This window comes from Cyprinodon variegatus, unplaced genomic scaffold, assembly GCF_000732505.1.
Source record: "Cyprinodon variegatus isolate N-32 unplaced genomic scaffold, C_variegatus-1.0 Scaffold724, whole genome shotgun sequence".
In the NCBI taxonomy this organism is placed as follows: domain Eukaryota; kingdom Metazoa; phylum Chordata; class Actinopteri; order Cyprinodontiformes; family Cyprinodontidae; genus Cyprinodon; species Cyprinodon variegatus.
This window is the reverse complement of record NW_015151177.1, coordinates 45069-66865: the sequence shown is the minus strand read 5'-3', so window position 1 is coordinate 66865 and position 21797 is coordinate 45069. Positions and strand designations below refer to the sequence as shown.

Genomic DNA, 21797 nt, shown 5'->3' with positions numbered 1-21797 from the left:
TTAAACTTGAAACAAATGTACCGCTTTTTGCACTACAATATATCTATATCTATATCTATATATCTATATCTATATATATATATATATATGAGTGTGTGTGTGTGTGTGTTTGTGTGTGTATCTGATACTCCTCAGCCTATGTTTATCTTTTTATTCTTTCTTTTCTCCTGTCTTTATATACTTAACTAATTTGGCATTCCCCCTTACATATTTATTTTTTTAATAGGTTTTTTTTACTTGTTTATTCTTTAATTGAAATAAAGATGAAAGAAAAACATATTTATGCAATGGACAATAACCCTTCTACCCCCTCCATGGTGGTATTAATGTTTTCAGTTATGAAAGCCTTCTTGCATTGGGTGCTAAATTAAGTGTTTGTTGTTTTCTTGATATATAAAACTGATTATATGTTGGTAAACAAAAGTTAAAATACATAGAAAAGGAGGGACGGTTTTTTCCAGCCCGCCCCCGTCAAATATCTCCCAGCGCTCACCCTACCCACGCAGAGGCGTAAACAGAAACTTTTCATAAGGATTGCCAGGCAATAACCAATGTAGACAGAGGGGTGGTCAAAAGTAGATAGGCACCAAAATCTCAGGGTCAATCTACACTGTTCCAAAAGGAAAATTAACGAGCAAAACATCCATATTTTCTAGATAAAGACAAACTATATTTTCCCACAGCCTTTGCTAACAAATAGACGAATATATTCAAACATCCATGCTTTCTATATAGAAGGTATAGTGGATAAAATTCAGTGAGGTTTGAGTTTTGGGCAAACATAATTTCCATTGTCTTTACTTACCTACTTTTATCAATAATCATACTGCATAAAACTGATATTTACAAGTACTAATAGCCTATCTACATAAATTGATTATTCAATAAGTTTTTATGAAAACAGTTATTAATCTATGATTTTACTGTGACTAATAGATGACCTGCAGAGACACATCATTTTCTCTTTAGCCCATATAACACAAAATCTATTTCTGCTTGAGTTCTGTATTTATCATCTTTAATGTTAGTATATTGATGTGCATAATTAACCAAAGTGTTTTTGTTGTCAAGTTATTGTTAATATTTAAAAAAATTAAAATGTTTTGAATATTCCACTTGAGAGTATTACTGTTGCCATCATCTGTATTAGAGGGGAAAAAATGGTAGGGGTGGCCAATGATTGGCTAAGGGTGGCCATGGCCACCCCTGGCGCCCCATCTAGCTCCGCCCCTGCTGCCCGTAAACTTTAATCACATGGCGTCAACTCGTTCGAAAATTAGCCAATCAGAAAAAAGATCCCAGCTTTATGGAGCAGCGACTCCGTCCGAAGACTGATATTTCCGACAGCATTTAAAAGCAGCACTTGTCGGAATCAGGGTGACGCGCAGCTCGGACCCAACTCAACTTCACGGATCAAAGTCAGGGAAACAATTATGAAAGTCCCAGGGGTTATAACTACAGGAGCCCTCTGTCTGCTGATTTGCGTGTGTTCAATCAGAGGTAAGTCTTCATAAATAAACCGAAACAACACTTTTCAAATCACAATTGCTGTGTAACTCCTTGAAAAATGTTGTTTATTGCCTTTTGGGTGTTGGCTCATAGTATAAACTCTGTATGAGCTCTTATTTTCCATAGTACAGTGTTTTCCCTTCATTTCCATTTGGTTGTGATCTGTAAGACAAACATAACCTGCTTGATTAGTTTTGCTTCTTTTTTGTCTCTAAGCAATCCTGGGTGGAATCAATGAATGAGAGATTTTACAAAGTTTAGCAGAATATGTCTTACTTTTAATGAACACTTGGATCAAATCCTCTCAGGCTACCAGGGTATTATTGTCATGGTAGACCGGCTATTAAATGTGACTTGGCTCTGTTATTATATGTTAGACTGTCATTACAAGCCCTATTTTGCTCAGAGGTTGTTTTTTTCTTTTTCTTTTTTTCTAGCAAACCGGTTGTCAAAATAAAGGCTTGCTTAGTGGTTTTGTGATATGTATTGTGCACCATTCATATTGCAGTGCATATTCCACAGTGCTGTGCAAACATTATGAGTCATTCCTCATTTCTTTATATCTGCGTTATAGGGTTTTAAAGTTTTAAAATGATGACAGTCCCTGGATCTGAACATCAAGCTTCAACACATATAGATGAGGACAAGTGGAGGAAAGAAGTCTAAATAAACTTACATTAGAAAACTTCTTAAAATCATGTCAACAGCAGAGAAATAACAGCATCAGTTACATTTTTCTGCTTATGTCTTTTCAAACTGTGTGTGGGTTTTTTTCACAATAACCTGGGAATTAGTCATGTCTATATGACAAAGATTGAATTTGAATTGTCTCCTTGCGTGTAGATTTGTCCCTGGTTGATTCTTTTCTAACCAAAGAAGTCAACAAACATTTTGATGGAGCTCCAAATTCAATCAAACATTGTTCTTTTAAAGCATTGGTATTTCTTTGACAGCTTTCTGGTCACTGAGGTTGTGCAGATGGTGCAGGAAATAACACCATATGTGCTCCAGTCTGTAATAAGTCAGAACCAGCTGTCTGCTCACCTAATTTCTGTTCTACCAGCAACCGTTCAGCTGACTTGGAGGAATTACGGTGTACTAGTCAGCTTTGTGGTCACCAGCTGTTTTGGCTCTTTTTACTAAACGAATCAACCTTTTTTGCTGTGATATTTTTATACATACAGTATATTTGCTCATCAACCACATGTTGGTCAGGTGTGCTGTGTGTGTCCTTAGCCTCTCCTGAGCTGCTGCTTTGTAATGTTGAGTAACTGCTGAGAGTCTGGAAAAGGACTGCATGCTTCTGTACAACCCAGCTAATCCAGCTAGATCCTAATCCAGAGGATAAATATGTTTGGATGTCTCCCGTGCATTCACAAGTGAGAGCAAACTACTTACAGCTTTCTTTATGTTTATAATTATCCTTTAATGCCTAGGTACTTGTTTTTGTTTATTTTTGCTCTAGGATTTATTTTCCAGGTGCCTCCAGCTTTTTCTTTTTTTTACCCCTTCACTGATCTTTTTTGTATTAAGCACAGCTAGTCGGCTCAGATGAAACTAATATGACTTAAAGATGTCCAAATGCCAGAATGTTGATTTTATAAATGTTTTTCTTGTATTTTTGTGCCACCTTGTTTTTTTTTCCTGATACTCATTGACTCATTAGATAAAAAATCAATGATTTACATTGTATGAGGAAAGGATATTCTGGTACAACAGGCCATAGTTGAGTGAAACTTTAATAATTCCATTCAATTTCTTCCACTTTATCCGAGGCCAGGTGGCGGAGGTACCAGTTTAAGCAGAGATGCCACTGATAATGAATTTAGATAATGAATGATTTAGACAAATCTTGAAATATTGTCTTTTGATAAATGTGAAAGAGGTGACAGATTTCAATAGGGTGGATTCAAACACTCAGAGCTTATGCATTAACACAATGGGAAAAGCTATAAATGTTTACTGCATTTCTATAAATTCTCAGTTTTTCTACAGCAGAGGTCAAGACTCAGGGAATGGTACCGTTAGGTGGAGGTTGGTTGAGGACCCGAATGCAGAGATGAGTTTTGCTGATTTAATGAAAGAGACAACAGGGGCAAAAAAAGCAAAAAAAAAACAAAAAAATCAGAAGATGGTGGAAAAAAAACACACACAGGGAGCAAAGAAACGACAAAGCAACAAAACAATGACAAACCAGCAAAAAGGAACAGAACAAAGGATGGTCTAAAGAGCTGATATGGAGCAGGTGTGAATGGAACTAACTAGTAGGGAGCCAAGGGAAAGGAAACAGGCACCAGTAGGCAGCACAGAGTTACTCAAGAACACAATCCTGTCTGAAAACTACTACAAAGACACAAAATTACAAAGAAACTAAAAATAAACCTAAACAAAGGGCAGAACCCTGACAGAATATTTATGTAATGAGGCTAACATATAAAGGTTGACCCTTATAGTTTGACTTAGATATATTTATTTACTCAGATAGGGTTAAAAGTTGAAGAACTCAATGCACAATTAATTTAACCTTCTACTTTATTTCCCATGATTGCTGACATTGTATCAGGTTTTATAATATATTAATGTCTAATATAGTTTTTTTTTTTCATTGTCTTCTGTGTTTATCCTGTCCTTCTTGTCTATTGGACCCTCATAGTTCCTTCTTTTATTCAGTACATCTGCTGTCAGCTAATCTGCCATCCTTCTTCAGAAATCAACCTCTCTATTTATCCTTCTAGTCTTCTTAATTTTTTTTAATGAGATCCTTTAAAGCCTGAAAATATTTTCCCCACTTGCTGAACGCACCACACTAAAAGCTACCCGGCTGCTCTGACCACTACAGTTTTTGGTGTGAGTAAAAAGACAACAAACGAAACCTCTTAACTTTTCTTTTATGTGGGGTTTAAAACCAGAAATCAGATAAAAAGGATGTGATGTAAGAATCAGAATCAGAATTACTTTATTAATCCCTTGCGGGAAATTATTTTCTTGCAGTGCAACCCTTTATAGAAGAGAGAAAAATAAGATTGTAAGTACAATAGAGCAAATAAAATATTAAATAAGACAGCATAAAATAAGTAAAATTACAACCCAAACAATAAAACTACACCCTTCCCTATAAATGGTGTATTACAACCTTTAAGAAGCTATTTAAAAAATAGCTGTGTTTTCCACAAAATGTCCTGGCATGAACTTCGTTTAGAGTGTGAAAAAGGGCATGACTTTCAGCAGATAATGAGAGAGCTGAAAACTTTAAAGACAGTTGCTCTGCTTTATTCTTCTGTGGGTTAACCCCTAAGGGGAAAATGCTAGATTCTGAAATGTTTGCTCAGCTAACTATCCAAGCAGCTTATAAAATAAGCTTAAGATATCAAACTCTTTGTATGTCTGCTTGCATTTCCTTGACCCCCTACTTGGTCTCTGCAGGAAGCTGTTCACATTGAGCCTTGTTCTGCTAAAGGTTTCTTCCTGTTAAAAGGGAGTTTTTCCTTTCCACTGTCGCTGCATGAATGCTTGATGTGAAATTTACAGAGAACAATGACAAAATAAAATACAAAGAAAATCATTGTAGCTCATCCAGGTGGAGCATTTCCTGCAATTCAATGACTGGAGGTGATCAAATGGTTTTCAAACTGAATTATCTGCAAAGTGCCTTGAGATGACATTGATTTTTAAAAAAGTATAACCCTGTAAACAAGTGACTGCTTTCATACATAGTATTTTGCTGTTTGTGCTCATATTTGTTAATGAGAAACATATAGAAAATGTGTTTTCTATGCTTGCTTTTTATTGCCCTGTAATCATTTTTGTTCAGCATCAAAAGCTCAAATATTTACTAAATATGCCACAGAACAATGAATAGAGGTTTCTCTGAAATGCAATGGAAAATATTTTTTTTACCAACCTTTAATTTAGTGAAACTGTTATAAAATCCTTTAAGGAATATACTTTATAAGATATTTTTCTGTATTTTTAAGTAAGCCAGACTATTACTTAACATCATAGTTTCCTCTGATTAAGTTACTACTAAACTGAGAAAGAAAGCTGTTTTAATTGAAGATATAAAAGTCACTATTTCCTCTCTTTATAACATTTACCAAAGCTAAAAATTGCAATTCTTTCTTTTTGTAAATGCATTATCCACCAACAGCCTGAGTTTTCCTTACTATTACTTAATTTTCTTTGGGAGTTAATCTACTGCAGCTATTTCTAATAATCCTCTCATTTTCGCTTTTCCTCCCATGTTCAGGTGACTACTGTGAGGTGAATTCTTGCCACAATGGAGCGACATGTGTGACGGGAGTAGGAGAGGATCCTTTCATCTGTATCTGTCCGGACGGCTTTGGGGGAGACACGTGTAACCTGACAGAGACAGGTAGAGCAGGAAAGGACAGTTGAAAACCATGTGTGGGAAAAAAACAGATTTCAAACCTCCTTCTTCTTCCAGGCTCTTGCAACCCTAACCCGTGTAAGAATGACGGGTCTTGTGAGGTCATCACTCCGACAAGAAGAGGGGATGTCTTTAATGAATACGTCTGCAGGTGTCAGCCTGGCTTTGAAGGCGTGCACTGCCAGATCAGTAAGCTGTTGCTGCTTTATACCTTTGGTTGCTTTTTTCTTTTCTTTTGACTTTTAAAACTCCATTGCACATTAATGCTAAGGGTTATAACTAATTTAGTGTCAGCATAAGGCATTTAATTAAAAGAATTACTAAAAAAAACATGTTGCTACACTGCAAAAACTCTTGCAATAAGTAAATAATTCTTAAAATAAATGCATTTATGCTTAATTTGAGTAGCTACATAAGCTGACCTGCCATTGGAATTAATAATTTAATTCTTTAAATTAGATAATTAAATATTATGCGCTTTAAATAAGACAATTCAGTTGTTTTTTTCATATTTTTAATATAAATTGTCTTATTCTGTTGGCAAAGTATCTTACTTTGCACTTATTTTAAGAAGAACTGACCTATCTAGATTTAAATTTTTTGCTGTGCATAAAATGAAAGTATGTTTTAAATACTGTGCAAGTAAACAGGAAGGAAATGAATTACCGGTGAATATGATCCTTTTGGATTGCTAACGCCAACATCAGTAGTGGGAGAGATGTGTTGCTCAGTAGATGTATGAAAGGGTTTCATTCAGTGGAATCTGTGGTGTTTTTGTTTGGCTAATTAGTGAAAGACCACTCTAAGTCTCTTAGCATTCAGATGTATTCCTCTCTGGGTCAACACTGCATCCATTTGTGCTGAAGCCTGGCCCAAACATGTGAAGAATTTCAATTCTCAGCTTGGGAAGCAGGTCCTTTAAAATCAGCTGTTTATTGTGAAAGATGGGATATTTGGAAAATGCAGATAAATAATTAAGAGATAAAATAATGAAGACTGTTTAAGCAATATGTACTTATTATACTTTTTTTAAACACCCCTATCTGCTCCTAAACATTTGTAATTTTGCATCAGCCTTACCTACAAACATTGCATTGCAACATCAGTTTGAATTTAACTGTCCCATTTCACCTGACAGCATCGTTTTATAGCTTGGACCAAAATACTAAATTTAAAAATATATATATTTTCAGTTAAATATAAGGAAAATTAAAATATGTGATATTTTCATAATTAGTCCTCCTAATTCTGATACCCTTAAAACTAGTAGATTGATTAGCAGATTGCCACTAATGTTTCGTCTGTGTGAATCCAGGGCTGACAGGGGGAACAATATACTGAGGCCATGCGTGCCGTAGAATGCTGCCTTTTGCGCGTTCTTATGGCTGCCAAGGGCCCCACCATGAGGCGGTTCCCTATGGTGCTGCCTTTATCTCTGTGGTAAGATAGGATCCACATTAGGGGTGTTAGAGGGAAAAAAAGCATATTTCATACTTCTGTCCTTTTCACAAAAAAGGAGCATAGGTTCAGGTTTCAAAATTGTAACACATCTTAGCAACTATAGATTTCTTCTTTCTGTCTCATAATTAGGCCCTAAATTATGCCCTTATTAGTCTGTTACCTAAAAACTAGAGGGCAGGTTTGTGATTTTAATCTAACAAAAAGTAAAATTAAGGGATATGAATACTTTAGTGAGTCACTGTACGTTTTACTTTTCCCAGTTTGTTTCTCATCCAAATCAGTCTACGTGTAAGCTGCACTGAGCCAGCAGTGTTGGAGCCATTTAGGCATTCGTTTTGTGACCAATCCTCTTAGCATTAAAAGGAACAAGATCCAAAACAGATTCAACTGGAATTACATCAGCATGTTGTCTGGTTTAATTTGAAATATCCTTTTAGGTTGAAAGCAGATAGTTAAGGAAATATTACACCCTAGCGCTGCGATAGAGAACAGTTGTATTTCTCTCTTATTCTCAACATGTCAGCTGGAAGCTATTATTAAATGCATAAAAACCAAGTAAATAAGTATAAAAAAACAAAGTGTTTAGCACAGCTAGAGAAAGAAACACCTACAGCCACCTGATGGTTCTGCCTGTCATTTTGCTGTAATATCAGAACGTCCGTAGAGGGGATGCAATGATTCTCTGACAAGGGTTAGTGTCTGGTTTCTGCAGTTTATCTCACATAGTCCTAGACAGAGGACAGGGACACTCTAATCACCTTCTCAGCTCCTCTTCCTATCCACTGCAATTTGTAGGCCAGGCAGAATGAAGAATACAACCAGGTCTACATCCTGCCCATCATATGAAACTAACTACCTCGTCCCGTTTAAAAGAAATGCAGAGTTTCAACATGCAGAAAGTTTGCATGCAACATAAAAACCTACGTTTGTACAGTATCTATAATGATGAAAGGATGTTTTTTTTTTTTTTTTACAAGTTTTACATTAGTCAAATCTTCTGTGCATACAATGTAGGCCCATCCTGAAATTCAAACTATCACAGAATGCAGTTTTTGATAATCCATGAACCTCAGTTACAGTTACCTCAAGCTGATCAAAAGGAAAATCATATCAAGAGGTGCATAATTTTGTAATCAAACTTAGCCATTGATCAACAAAAATCCAAGTTACTCATGTAGCTCTTTAGGGAAATTAGTTGTTAATGCCTGATATAGTCCTGTACGCTAGAATAAACCACCAATAAATTATTATTACACAAATAATTAAGCAATAATGCCTGAAAAGATGCTCCTATTAATCATGAATGAACATGCATTCCTATTAACATTATTTAACATATTTAGTTAACTGTGATTCAGAAGCAGTGTTTAATTTGGATCTAAGATGCACTGACCTGGTTCAGTTGCAGTGGGTTCAAAATAAACTCGGTCAAGTTTTCCAGGCTTACAGATCAGGATAATCTTTTTGTTGTTGCCAAAGTCACAGATGTGCCACTGCAATCTGTCTACTGTGGGTTGTTTGGGTTGTTCTAACCTCTGAGCTTCTATTTGTTTATGCCTGGTAAGCCGCGGGGAGGATAGAAAGGGCACCATCCATCATTCCCCTTGTTGCCTGGTGGATCATGACCGCTCTTATGTCACAGTTACAGTTAAAAAAAAAGTATTTTTTATGGAGGTATGGAAAGAGTGACACATGGTGAGCTGTCATCTCTTAACCTGCAGATGTAGGTCTATCTGTATAAGAGCTCTACCTTGTGGAGATGTTTGTGCATTGCTTTAGATTTGGGCAAAAGCTTTAATTCTGCTATCGATGTGCCTATTATCTGTTATTTCACTATTTTATATTTAGAAATTACTCCCACAGAAAATTATCCCAAATGTTGTTTTTTTGGGGGGTAATCAGCTACACCAGCTCCTCCATTTTCTTCCATTTGTTCATCAGACCTCTGAAAACAATCACAAGCTTATTATTTCCAGTTTCCTGTTAACTGTTAGCTGTTGAGGGTTAAAAGGTTGCTGTGTTTTTCTTCCAGATGTGAATGACTGTGCCAAAGAGCCTTGTCGAAACGGAGGGATCTGTCGAGATCTTGATGGAGACTACACCTGCCAGTGTCCGTCTCCGTATGTTGGGAAACAATGCCAGCTACGTATGTTTCCCCAGTTACACTTTCTACACATATCTACTCACTGCTTTTCTTTAGAAAACATAAAATATTATATGAATTGCAGAATAACTTAATGTAGTTTGGGGTATTCTTAAGTGCCAAAGGGTAGCCCTAGTCAAACATTAGCTTTATGAAAGAGAAAAGTCGTTGTTAAATATCAAAATTTATGTTGGTTCCTAGGTTGCATTAGTCTTTTGGGTATGGAAGGAGGAGCGATCGTGGAGTCCCAGATTTCTGCGTCCTCTGTGCACTACGGTGTTCTGGGTCTACAGCGCTGGGGCCCAGAGTTGGCCAGACTGAACAACGAAGGCATCGTCAACGCCTGGACGTCCGCCAGCCATGACAGGAACCCTTGGATTGAGGTGAGGGACGTGAGGGCTTTAAGGTTGGGCCAGTGAGCATTCTTTGTAAGAACACTTCCGTGTTTCTTTTCAGATTAACATGCAAAAGAAGATGCGCCTGACAGGCATCATCACTCAGGGAGCCAGCCGCATGGGCTCAGCAGAATACATCAAGGCCTTTAAAGTGGCCAGCAGCTTGGATGGTATCAGCTATGTCACATTTAAAGGAGACGGCATTCGAAAAGATAAGGTCTGATGTGATTTTTTTCTTTAAAAAAAAACAAAACAAAACACCTGCCTGTTTTTTCTTAGTTACCTTCTGCATGCTCAATCCTTCTGTGCATCTGTGGGCTGCAGGTTTTTGTAGGTAACGTTGACAACGACAGCACAAAGACCAACCTTTTTGATCCCCCCATTGTAGCCCAGTTCATCCGCATCATCCCGGTGGTCTGCCGCAGGGCCTGCACCCTGCGCATGGAGCTGGTGGGCTGTGAGCTGAATGGTAAACATCTACATATTTGAAGCTTTTAAAAAGCTAACTCAAAAATAAAAAGCAGTTCATAATACTTGATCTAATTTGAACTCAAGGCAGAAAATAACAGTAACTGAAATCGTTCCATGAAATCAGGGTTAATATGAAGAGATTGTAGTAATTCTGTGCTCTTTGCTGCCTACATTCTGCTACTGTCTCTTGCCTCTCTCTACTCTCCACTTCTTTTATAACTGCCTGGTGTTACATTGGTTAAAATCACTTGTGGGTTGAATTTTCTTTGCAAGGTTCTTCTGGGTGTATTCATGTCTTTTTTCTTTCTTTTCTGCTCTTTCCTTCTCCTCCCCCTTCCCTTTTTTCTTTTTGTTTTGTGTTATTTTTGATTTACAGTTTATTCAAACACGGCAGGTTGCTCCGAGCCCCTGGGAATGAAATCTCGACTCATCTCTGACGACCAGCTTTCAGCCTCTAGCACTTTCCGAACGTGGGGAATCGATACCTTCACCTGGCACCCTCAGTTTGCCCGGCTGGACAAGGCGGGGAAGACGAACGCCTGGTCTCCTGCTCAAAACAATCGCTCAGAGTGGATCCAGGTTCAGAAAACTTTATGAAAACACAATTGTTATTGGTTCTATTAGTGATACTTAAAATCCAGTTCAATCTGGGGTTTCTTACTCTGTTTCTCTCTGCTAACTCCTCAGGTGGATCTTGGTAAAACGAAACAGCTCACAGGCATCGTCACTCAGGGAGCTAAAGACTTTGGAGTGGTGCAGTTTGTTTCAGAGTTTAAAGTGGCATACAGCAATGATGGAGAGTCATGGAGTATCGTGAAAAATGAGAACACTGGTGGTGATAAGGTCTGAATACTTGAAATGTTCATCCATAATATCTTATTTTTCATTTATAACACCTTTCTAATTGATTTAACTGTAAATTTGGGAAAATGTAAACAATTTGCCTTTTTTTATACCATCTTCACCATATCTTGCTGGAAGAACATGTTCTCTTCTTCCTATTTTGAAGAGAAAGGAATGCCCTTCTGTCCCTTTTTAACATTTATTTTCTAAGGATATGAATTCACAAATATTTAGCAAACAAATATGAATGAATTAAAGCTAAAGTGTGTAATATATACAAGGATTTACTGATAGAAATACAATATATTATACATATGTTTGTGACTTATCATCTACCAGCTTAAAGAATCAATCTTTATGTTTGTGTTGCCTTGGAAATTGCTATTTACAATTAAGAAGGAGCTGACAAACTAATGAATGTAGGTATCGCCATTCCGCTTCACTGTGGCAAGTTAGCCCTATATAAAATATATATCTAATAAAATACTATTTATAAAATAATCTATGTAAACAAACCTCATCATTACTTCACAAGAAGTGATGCAGACGTTGCAGAAGCCATTTTGTACCATGACGACCTCTGTATTGTTGGAGGGGGAGAAGTGGAGGGGAAGCGGTTTATGTTGCTGCAGTCTGACCATTAGATGTCGCTGAAAATGACACACTGTAGCTTTGAACAAGGACAGTAGAGATAAATAAAAAAGAGCTTTAATTTATTTATTTGATATGAACTGTTAGGGGCCCTTATACCTGTGTCACAAATGGCACAAACATTCTTTTAACATCTCAACCAATAAATAGGTATTATATTAAAATAGAGTTTTTATAATTACATTGTTTAATGTGGAGCTAACCTGCAGGCAGGACAGATGCTTATTTTTCAATGTCTTTTTTTTTCTTCTGTTTCTTTTCATCTTTTTACACGTTGTCATCAAAGGGCAGCAGAGAAAGGAAAAAAATAATTGGTGGAGCTGGTAAAAAATCACAGAAGACTGATGTTAAGCAGCTACTCTATAAAAAAGAAGAGAAAATTGTGTAAAAATTGAAAAATTTCAGTGATATGCTATAAGCTATGACAGTGGCGAATACGTCGTTTGATGAGGAGGAGCTCTTTCATTGATCGTCAGATCAGATCGAGTGTCATTAATGGGAGAGAGAACTGCAGTTTACAGAATTTTCCTCAAATTTTGTCTTTTTTATTTATAATTTCTCATCATATAATTTTTAGATTTGACAGGCCCCAATTTAAACTGGAAAACACCTTTTAAGCATTTTAATCTGTTAGTACAGGTATTACATTCTGAGGCATGCGCTCAGTTCTATTGGTGATTACGAAAACATTGGTGAAGATGGGATGTAAGCAGAAAGTTTTCTCCTGGGGCGGCCAGTTGAGGCTCACTGATCATCTGATTTTAAACCAAGTGCAGGAGAATTATATTTTATTTATCTAGTTTTAAAAAAGTGCTATGATTTTATTAAAATTACAAATGCATCACTTTTTTTTTTTTTTTTTTAGATTTTCCAGGGAAACATTGACAACAACACTCACAAGAAGAACGTGTTTGAGCCCCCGTTCTACGCTCAATATGTACGGGTCATCCCTTGGGAATGGCACGAGCGCATCACTCTACGCATGGAGCTGCTGGGCTGCGATGACTAAAACCAATCTTTCCTCATCCATTTCTTCCACCAAGCTGTGGAACGACGACCTCTTCTATTTGGCACTATATGGAGATCATGTCTGCTGAATAGTTTGGACTCTAACACCTATAGCACTTTTTATTAGTGACTTTTTCATGTTTACATGGCTACATTATTTAACATCCCAGCCTTTGGTGACTCAAGGAGTGCTGCTTTGATTATTTGTAGTTTTAGAAGCTTTATGTATAAAAATGTATTTTATTTGGGCAATTTACAGCCTATAAGGGTTTAACTCCATTAACAGCATGCACAGGACAGATGCTAAACTCCTTTTAAGCTTTTTCTTACTTCTGTAAAAACTTATGAAATTGTGGAGGACTTTTTGTTACGTCTAACTGCTCCAGAAAACACAAAAACCAGAAAAAAAGAGGACAGTCTCCAACATTAGTAAGGCTACCACATAAGTAGTCCTCACTTACAGGTCAGCTGATAGATTCTATGTAATTAACAGAAATTTAAACTGTGTAATTTTGTTCTGATTTGATGATTTGTACAATTGATGTGAAATATACCGGTAAGGAAAATGTGCACAAAAAATAGATTTACATTTATTTTTGTTTTGTAACTCATTGTTGGTGTGAGACTAAGATTAAATGTTCAACATAATCTCTTCAGTGTGGCATGCGTTTGTTCATAAATGCATAATGCTTTGTTCCTCTTGCTGCAAAGCATCTTTGTGAACTACACTGAGGATGCAGTAGTAGGTAATAGGAGGAGCATCTCAGCTTTTATACATGCAGGGATCCAATATTTGATCTGCTGTTAAGCTGTCAATTTCCCAACTCACAAACACATTAACCAACTCTTTTTTAATGGTTCCTTACTGCTAATTATTGCAAAATGACAGAATATCAGTCGAAAATGTATGAAAGATAAAAAAAAAGTCTGTTTATTGAATTGTGAAATAAGTATTCAATCCCAGCAACTACTGCAACGTCACACACATCTGTGCACAATCAAATAATTACCACACCCCTGATCTTAACACCTCATTTGTATGAAGCACATTTACTTTATGAATCTTTTTTTTGCATATTAATCACTTTTGCACCATGGTAAAAAACCAATGACCTGTCAAAAAATAGGTTATATTTTAAAACAGTTTTCTTGCACAAGAACTGCTGGTGCTATTATTGCAAAGGGTACAGGATGATGGGGCCGTGTAACATAAAATCTTGGCTCAAAACCTGCTTTGCTCAGCAGAAACACTTAAGAGGGGGGCATGGGTGGGTCTTCAGCATGACAATGACTCAACAAAGGAGTGGCTCAGTGAGAAGCCAAGGAGGTTCATGGAGTGACCTAGTTAGTCCCCTTAACTCAGTAGAAAACCTGTGGAGGAGGCTGAAGGTATTAATTTTAAAATGGATGTCAGGAAACATGGGGGTCCAATCCCAAACCTAACCCTCCATTTGTGCTGTCCCACTGAGGGTCTGCAAAATGAAGGGCCATCCCGAACCACATAGTGGGTAGGTCGAGTGAATTATTCAGGGAGTGTCAATCAGCTGGAATTCAGCAGCGGGGGTCATTGACAGAAGCGAGGCTGCTGTACACTGGCGCCCCCAGTCCCTCTGACCTCCCTCGGACACAACAATACTGAAAGCTAGAGCTCAAACCGACAACCTTCTGGTTGGAGCGCAAACTCCTTCCAACACCACTGCCGCCCCCAACATTTGTCTTAAGACGGGTAAATGTTTAGTGTCATGTGAACCTGAGGCACAGAGCTACAGCCATGCACATGGGGCGTCACCATGTTGCCATAGAGACAACTGTTTTCCTTTTCTGCTGGAGGGAAGAAGCCATCCCATTCTGGTTTATAGCCCCCAGCTTCAATCAAGGCACCTTCCACAGCTGCAAGTGGGACTTGATAGTGAAAGGTTAGTGCTTAGTGGGCGGTTTGGGATTCAGCCTTAGAGACAAACTGGAGGATCCTTTCAGAGAGGCCTAAAGCCCAACTATTAAAAGAAGAAATGTCTCATCCCTTGTCTCACCAGCAAGGATTGTTCTAGCCTGTTTTTTTGTTTGGGGGATCAAATATTTTTTCCTCAGTTTTCATTTTTGTCATAATTATTGACTATAAAAACTTAGGCACATTGTTTTTATGTTATCTTACATGATGTTTATATAATCTTTACAATTTTGGCATAATTACCGCTCCACCTGGGTTGCTCTTGCAGCTATTGGCATGTGTGAGAGTCCGTATGTTAAGCTAACAATTGATCAATTACTCACCAAGTTGACAATTATTTCAATAATTGATTAATCACGATTAAGCAGACTAATTCTTCCACAACTACACATGAATATTTAAGAACATTAAAATACATAAAGAGAAATACTAAAAAAGACACATTTTTAGAATTTTGAATAAATCAGTTTAATTTTTCCAGCTCATTGGGAAAATATTTAATGCCAAACAGTGATGAGATTAAACACCTCACTTTTATGCGTGATCAACTTAGGAAAAAAAAAAAAAAAAAAAACAGTTTCAGTTGCATCGCTCTACGAATTCATTTAACAAAAACAGGTTGGATAAAGAAATGCAGCCAGTTAAAGGAATGTCATCAAAGTAGCTGTCTCTGTCAGAGACTACTGTAAAACATTCAGTTATTTATGATCAATGCCATAAACTATAAGTGGGGAAAAGGCAGGTATTACCATCATGACTCCAATTTATAGCTCATATGTACATGAAACCTAAGAGCCTCTTAAATGAGTGGCAGCCTGTGAGTTTTTGCACATGTAAGCAGTATAGATTTTGCTAAAAGTTTAGAGTGATAGAATGGTTCTGTGAATTAGGAGACGGCTGGCTTGCAGGCAAAATAAAGAAACACTGTAGGAGTCAAAATACCGAGCAGTAACGCTAACAGATGCAATAAGCTAAATCAACCCCAATCCTGTATAATAAAGGGTAAATGTTGGAAATGATGAACCATGAACCTCTACATGAACTCAGCTTCAAAGAGGACTCTCTCGATTTTCATCCTGACATCTGTCTTTTTGGAAGGGGCCAGTTTTTTGAACATTTTCGCCAGGTTCATGAAGTAAAACTCGTCACAGTCCTGTGGTTTATCCAAGTTCACTTGCAACATTTTGTGCTGTTTGGTCACAAGTGGCACTTCTTTCACTGCAGCATTGCCGTCGCTCGGTCTGCAAACTAACAGGATGTCCGACTTGCTGCTGCTGCTTCCCTCCCCTTCGGTTTTACTCTGAGCATCCATGGGGACATCTTCACTCTCACTTTCATTGGGCCCCTGGGTAGAGAAGGAGTTTTTAAAAAAAACACAGAGAAATAGAAAGCTAGTCATCTACTGAGGAGTCCCATACATTTTTTTTCTGTTTCTTCACTAACACTGATGAAGGGTATGTACACGACCGTTGTAATAGAACCAGTGGGTGATAGGTTTGTCACAATACTAAAATTTCAAACTCAATATCAATAATATCGATGGTTTGCAGGAAATATTCAACACCATTTAAGAAATCAAGGGGATAAAAAAAAAAGACAAATCAGTAAAGACAATTAAAACATTTTAAATAACATGAAAAACTCCCCATTTTTAATCTTAACCATGCTTCCGTAGCAGCATCACAGATGCTGGTTAAAGAGGTTTGCAATAAATGCAAATACAACTTAACAATAGCATAAGGCTATATGTGGTACTATTAGGTTAGATACGAGTTAAACGACTCAGCTTGCCACCTGCATTCAATTCTAAAAATCTAAATATCCATTGTTTGAATAAAAAATAAGAATGAAAGCACAGAGATAAAATAGAATGGTTATGTATATATATATATATATATATATATATATATATATATATATATATATATATATATATATATATATATATATATATATATATTATATATATCAAAATAGATGTATAAGTTTTAAATATATCTAGTTTTTATCATTTTGTTGCATTTAATAGCTTAATAATTTAAATCACAAGCCATTATTTCTCTAACGATTTATGTTATTATTTATGAGCCATCTATTTATTTCTCTAACCACTCCTAATTATGGTACGATTGGCCCTTCATACTTCACCTACGAAATCAACTGATATGTTTCTCCATATTACTCTGAAATACACTGTGTGCAGAATTATTAGGCAAGTGAGTATTTCGACCACATCATCCTTTTCATACATGTCCTACTCCAAGCTGTATAGGCTTGAAAGCCAACTACCAATTGGTAAATCAAGTGATGTGCATCTCTGTAATGAGAAAGGGTGTGGCCTAATGACATGAACACCTTATATAAGGTGTGCTTATTTATTAGGCAACTTCCTTTGGCAAAATGGGTCAGAAAAGAGATATGACAGACTCTGAAAAGTCAGAAATTGTCAGATGTCTTCCAGAGGGGTACAGCATTTTGGAAATTGCCAAGCTATTGAAGCAGGATCATTGCACAATCAAGTGGTTCATGACAAATAGCCAAAGGGGGCACAAAAAGCGTGTTGAAAAAAAGAAGACGCAAAATAACTCCCCATGAATTGAGTAGGATCAAGCGTGAAGCTGCAGGGAAGCCATTAGCCACCAATTGTGCCATATTTCAGAGCTGCAACATGTCTGGAGTGCAGAGAAGCACAAGGGGCTCAATACTCAGGGACCTGGCCAAGGTAAGGAAAGCCAAAAAAAAAAGACCACATTTGAACAAGACAAAATGTCAAGACTGGGCCAAGAAATATCTGAAGACTGATGCCTCCAAGGTGTTTTGGTCTGATGAAATGAGTGAGTCTTGATGGGCCAGATGGATGGGCATGAGGCTGGAGGGCAGCAAGTTCCTTATTGACTCAGACGCCAGCAAGGTGGAGGTGGGGTACTGGTATGGGCTGGTATCATCAAAGATGAGTTTGTGGGACCTTTTCGAGTTGATGATGGAGTCAAGATCAACTCCCAGACCTACTGCCAGTTTCTGGAAGACACATTCTTCAAACAGTGGAACAAGAAGAAGTCGCCAGCCTTCAAGAAAAACATGATATTCATGCAGGAAAATGCTCCGTCACATGCATCAAAATACACCACAGCATGGCTGGCCAGAAAAATTCTAAAAGGAGGGAAAAAAAATAATGACATGGCCCCCTTGTTCACCTGATCTGAACCCCATGGAGAACCTGTGGTCCTTCATGAAATGTGAGATCTACAGGGAGGGAAAACAGTCCACCTTTCTGAACAGTGTCTGGGAGGCTGTGGTGGCTGCTGCATGCAATGTGGATCGCCAAACAGATCAAGACACTGACAGAATCTATGAATGTAAGGCTTTTGAGCATCATGGTGAAGAAAGGTGGCTTTATTGGTCATGATTTGTTTTTTTGTTTTTCGAATGTCGCAAATCTTTTTTTTTCTGAATTTTGGGTTGTTATATTGGTTTACCTGTTGAAAGTAAACTAGTGAGATGGGTACATGTATATATATTTTTTTCATTATGCTGCCTAATAATTCTGCACAGTAATATTTACCTGCACACACAGACATCCTCATAAAATGGCCAAATCTAGAAAAAAAAAAAAAAAAACACACCAACTTCCAAAAATAAAACTTTGATATTAAGGAGACTTTTGGGTTGATTGAGAACACAATGGTGGCCCAATAATAAAAATGCAACTTGCCTAATAATTCGGCACACAGTGTAGTATAAATGCAACATTTTAAAGCAAAACTGATACGGAGGTGAGGAGAGGAGAGTGAGCTGGCCACCCCAAAGATATTGCTGTTTTCCCTGTAGCTACTAACAGATAAATTTAGTCCTGTGTTTTAGATCGTTTTCATTTTATAACGTCCAAATGGCTCCAATATTCCCCGATAACAGGATGCACTTACACTGCTATCACTTTTGAAGTTTCTTGTGTCCAAATGACTTTGTTCTACTTAAGACTGGAGCTTAAGATTTAGTTTGTCGGATTTTAAGTGTAATACTTTGTGGTATTTCATTAATATGTACTTTCTTTTATTAACTTAACCATTATTCCCATCATAAATTCAAGTGTCTCCTTACACCTCTTTTTCTCATCTTTGTATATCCCCTTTCTTTTTTATAAAATTTGTATCAATATTCCCACGAAACCTATAACTTATTTACATTTCCTACAGCTTTACTGGCCTTGTATACATACAATGATACAAGAAAACAACTGTTAAGCATGGGTATGTCAGTAACCATTCAGACAGGTGTGAAATTGTGAGCATGTAATCAGGTAAAAAAAAAATCCTCAGGGTATTTAAACCTTTGATTAGGGTTATTTGAGTGGTTTCTGTTTGATTTATTTGTGACTTAAATAAGGTAAAGAAGGTTGGATTAATCTTAAAAACAGCAAAAAGGAAAAATCCCTGCATATGTAAAACTATGAGTGTAAAGGTAAACTGACAATGATAATATTCTAAGATGGTATATCCATTATCTTACCATAAAATATGAGGACATGTCTTTTTCAGGATCGGCTCTGGCTCTGTTAGTTAATAAAGTTTCATCCTGTGGATTATCTGTTCTTTTTTGCATCTTTTTGCAGAACTCCACATGTCTGTAGAAATCAAGCTTGCCTCCCAGCATGGCTATGCAGTACAAACAGTGGTAATGTGGTCGTTTGGCGCAGTCCAGTCCACATCTGTGGATGGTGTACCCTGAAACATGATGAACATAAGTTTCCTTCAATAAAATATTTAAATCATTATCTTAAAAGCAAAAAAAAAAAGAAAATAAAAGATTACCTCCAAGTTGACAGGCCTTTTTCAGGTGAAATTCTAAATGCACCATGACTTTGGAGCGCTTTGCAGGCTTAAAAAAGGCCGGTGAGCAGAAGGGACAATGATACGTCCCTGGGGGGCAGCAGGTCATACATTTCTCCATTAAAGGAAAGGCAGTCCCTCTCTGGATGGTTATGTGAAGCTTAAAATAAATTAAAAAACGGGATTAACATCAACATTCATTCTAAATAGTGTACTAATGACAGCATTACCAAGGCTAAGCAGCAACTAAAGTAGCCTATGTTGCCTGCATACACCATTAATTAGCATAGCGCATGATAGTTTAGCATCCTGTTTGCACAGCATCCCATGCTATACAATGCACCAAAGCAAAGAATCATACAATCAGTCCACATTTCTATCCGTTAGGTAACGTTTCTAAGCAGCTAGCAGGACAATAATCGACCGCTTTCTGGATAAAATGCATCTTTTCCACAGTAACATGTATATAACAAGTAAAATATATGACCATAGAAAAGAAAAGAAACCAAGCTCAGACTTAATAAAAAGCATGTTTAAGTACTTCTTGAGCTTCACCGTCTCCCATGTTTTCCAAAAGTTGTCCTCGCCTGCTTTCTTTCTACTTCTTGCAATTTTTTTCACCAGGACTGCCGTCCGACTGAACGATTCAGTGCCGCCACCCTCTGGTCCGGAGGGTAACTACCCTTCGTCTTTCTTCTTTTGTAATGTTATTTTGTGATGGCGGTTTGCAAACAAATTGATAGTGCATTACCGCCACCTACTGGTATGGATCGTTGAACAAATTGACAGTAAAAATGTCCCCACTTTCCTTGGCTGGTCCCCTAAGAAAGACTTTAGCTACGCAGCTCCTTCTGAGTGGAATATTTTACAAAGAAACTGGAAGTTGACTGAGTTAATATCTTTAAATGCTTTTAAGTTGAATGTGAAAGAATTTGAAGCAGCCTCAATGATCTGTAATTGTTTTTACTTGATATGTTTTTTTTTTTTTATGTACCTGTCATTTATTTGAATGTATCTATTTTTAATGTATCTTATGTAACTTTGCTGCCTCTTGGCCAGGACTCCATTGAAAAAATAGGTTTTTTTTAATCTCAATGGGATTTTTTCCTGGTTACATAAAGGTTAAATAAAAAATTAAAAAGATTCCTTTTTTAACATCAATCTTTGTACTAAAATATTCTGTTATGATTCGTTGACATTAAGATCTAAGGAGAAGTGCCCTTTATCAGGTCAGACCCTGTAATTTAATGAAAGCGTGGAGTCAGAGTGAAAAAATATGCATGCCCAGGAGAAGGGAGACACTCCAGTGGCTGGAAATTGGCTGCCATTCGACTGGCATTTGACTGGGAAGGGCCATTTTGAATGGCTGCTACTAAATATTAACCAATAAACCTACTTTCCTTTATATATTTAATATAGTAAATCAATGTTATATATATATGTAGCTAATATAATCACTATTTATCCCATATTGTCTAAAACTTTTATGTTGAGCTTGATGCTCCTGTTCTTCCCTCCATCTCCAACTTTGTAACAATGGTTTACCAACTGACTTCTTTGAGTCCAAAAAACTTTTCGGCTCCTCTGGCAATGATTCTGAATTTCTCATTTCATTTCTCATTCAGGTCCCACTGTTCAAAAACGAATCATAAAAATAAAGTAAAAATAAAAAATATTTGACTTACCCCAAGATCTTCTTCGTCTACCGTTGGTCCCAAAAGCGTCGGTACAGCTGCCCTTTGCAGGTATAGTTTCTTGGGAGACTTTTTTCGCAAACCAGTCGACTGAACATAGTCTTCTCGCCGAAAATGCAAGGCGCAAACGCGATGGTCAGCTTCCCGAAGAACATCCACAGGTGTGTTTGTGTCGAACCCGAGAAATAACAGCCACAACTGTAGTCGTTCAGGACTGTGGAAAGGAAGCCGATGACAGCACCTATTATAAGGGATTTTCCCGCAGTTCCTGACAGCACATATCCTTCCCATCTTGTTATAATTCGCTAGCTCAGTTAGCTGCCTGCTGCTACCTTGGATTGGAACTCAGCGATGACCATCTTCTTCTTCTGTTTGCTATGTCCTAGACAGTGGTCCTACATTCCCAAAGTATAGAGACATTGTCGCCAACTAGTGGTCTGGAGTGTGCAACGCTTCAGATT

At 37.3% G+C, this 21797-nt stretch overlaps 2 protein-coding genes across 3 annotated transcripts; one reads left to right on the top strand and one right to left on the bottom strand.

The window, feature by feature from the left end:
* Window positions 1-1277: 1277 nt before the first annotated feature.
* On the top strand, window positions 1278-13507 carry LOC107097780 (EGF-like repeat and discoidin I-like domain-containing protein 3). 2 transcript variants are annotated; one of them, XM_015395070.1, is made up of 10 exons: window positions 1278-1500; window positions 5756-5881; window positions 5954-6085; window positions 9390-9503; window positions 9702-9883; window positions 9957-10112; window positions 10220-10364; window positions 10761-10945; window positions 11054-11209; window positions 12726-13507. In XM_015395070.1, the coding sequence occupies exons 1-10, from the start codon at window positions 1434-1436 to the stop codon at window positions 12867-12869; spliced, it is 1407 nt and encodes a 468-aa protein (XP_015250556.1). In that variant the 5' UTR covers window positions 1278-1433; the 3' UTR covers window positions 12870-13507. The 2 variants fall into 2 exon arrangements, with proteins under 2 accessions (XP_015250556.1, XP_015250555.1); XM_015395069.1 differs by having other exon boundaries at window positions 1279-1500; window positions 10743-10945.
* A 1785-nt stretch (window positions 13508-15292) lies between these two features.
* LOC107097781 lies at window positions 15293-21627 on the bottom strand. Its single transcript, XM_015395071.1, has 4 exons — window positions 21328-21627; window positions 19625-19802; window positions 19323-19537; window positions 15293-16161 (listed from the first exon to the last, which is right to left on the bottom strand). The coding sequence occupies exons 1-4, from the start codon at window positions 21625-21627 to the stop codon at window positions 15850-15852; spliced, it is 1005 nt and encodes a 334-aa protein (XP_015250557.1). The 3' UTR covers window positions 15293-15849.
* Window positions 21628-21797: the final 170 nt, after the last annotated feature.

Bases quoted from the DNA above. Each gene is read 5' to 3' on its own strand.
- LOC107097780 (XM_015395069.1), top strand. From the start codon at position 1,434: ATGAAAGTCCCAGGGGTTATAACTACAGGAGCCCTCTGTCTGCTGATT. The intron at 6,086-9,389 runs GTAAGCTGTTGC...TTTTTCTTCCAG, and splicing joins AGGCGTGCACTGCCAGATCA to ATGTGAATGACTGTGCCAAA. The intron at 11,210-12,725 runs GTCTGAATACTT...TTTTTTTTTTAG, and splicing joins AGAACACTGGTGGTGATAAG to ATTTTCCAGGGAAACATTGA.
- LOC107097781 (XM_015395071.1), bottom strand. From the start codon at position 21,627: ATGGGAAGGATATGTGCTGTCAGGAACTGCGGGAAAATCCCTTATAAT. The intron at 19,803-21,327 runs GTAAGTCAAATA...ATTTATTTTAAG, and splicing joins TAGACGAAGAAGATCTTGGG to CTTCACATAACCATCCAGAG. The intron at 19,538-19,624 runs GTAATCTTTTAT...ATCATGTTTCAG, and splicing joins AAAGGCCTGTCAACTTGGAG to GGTACACCATCCACAGATGT.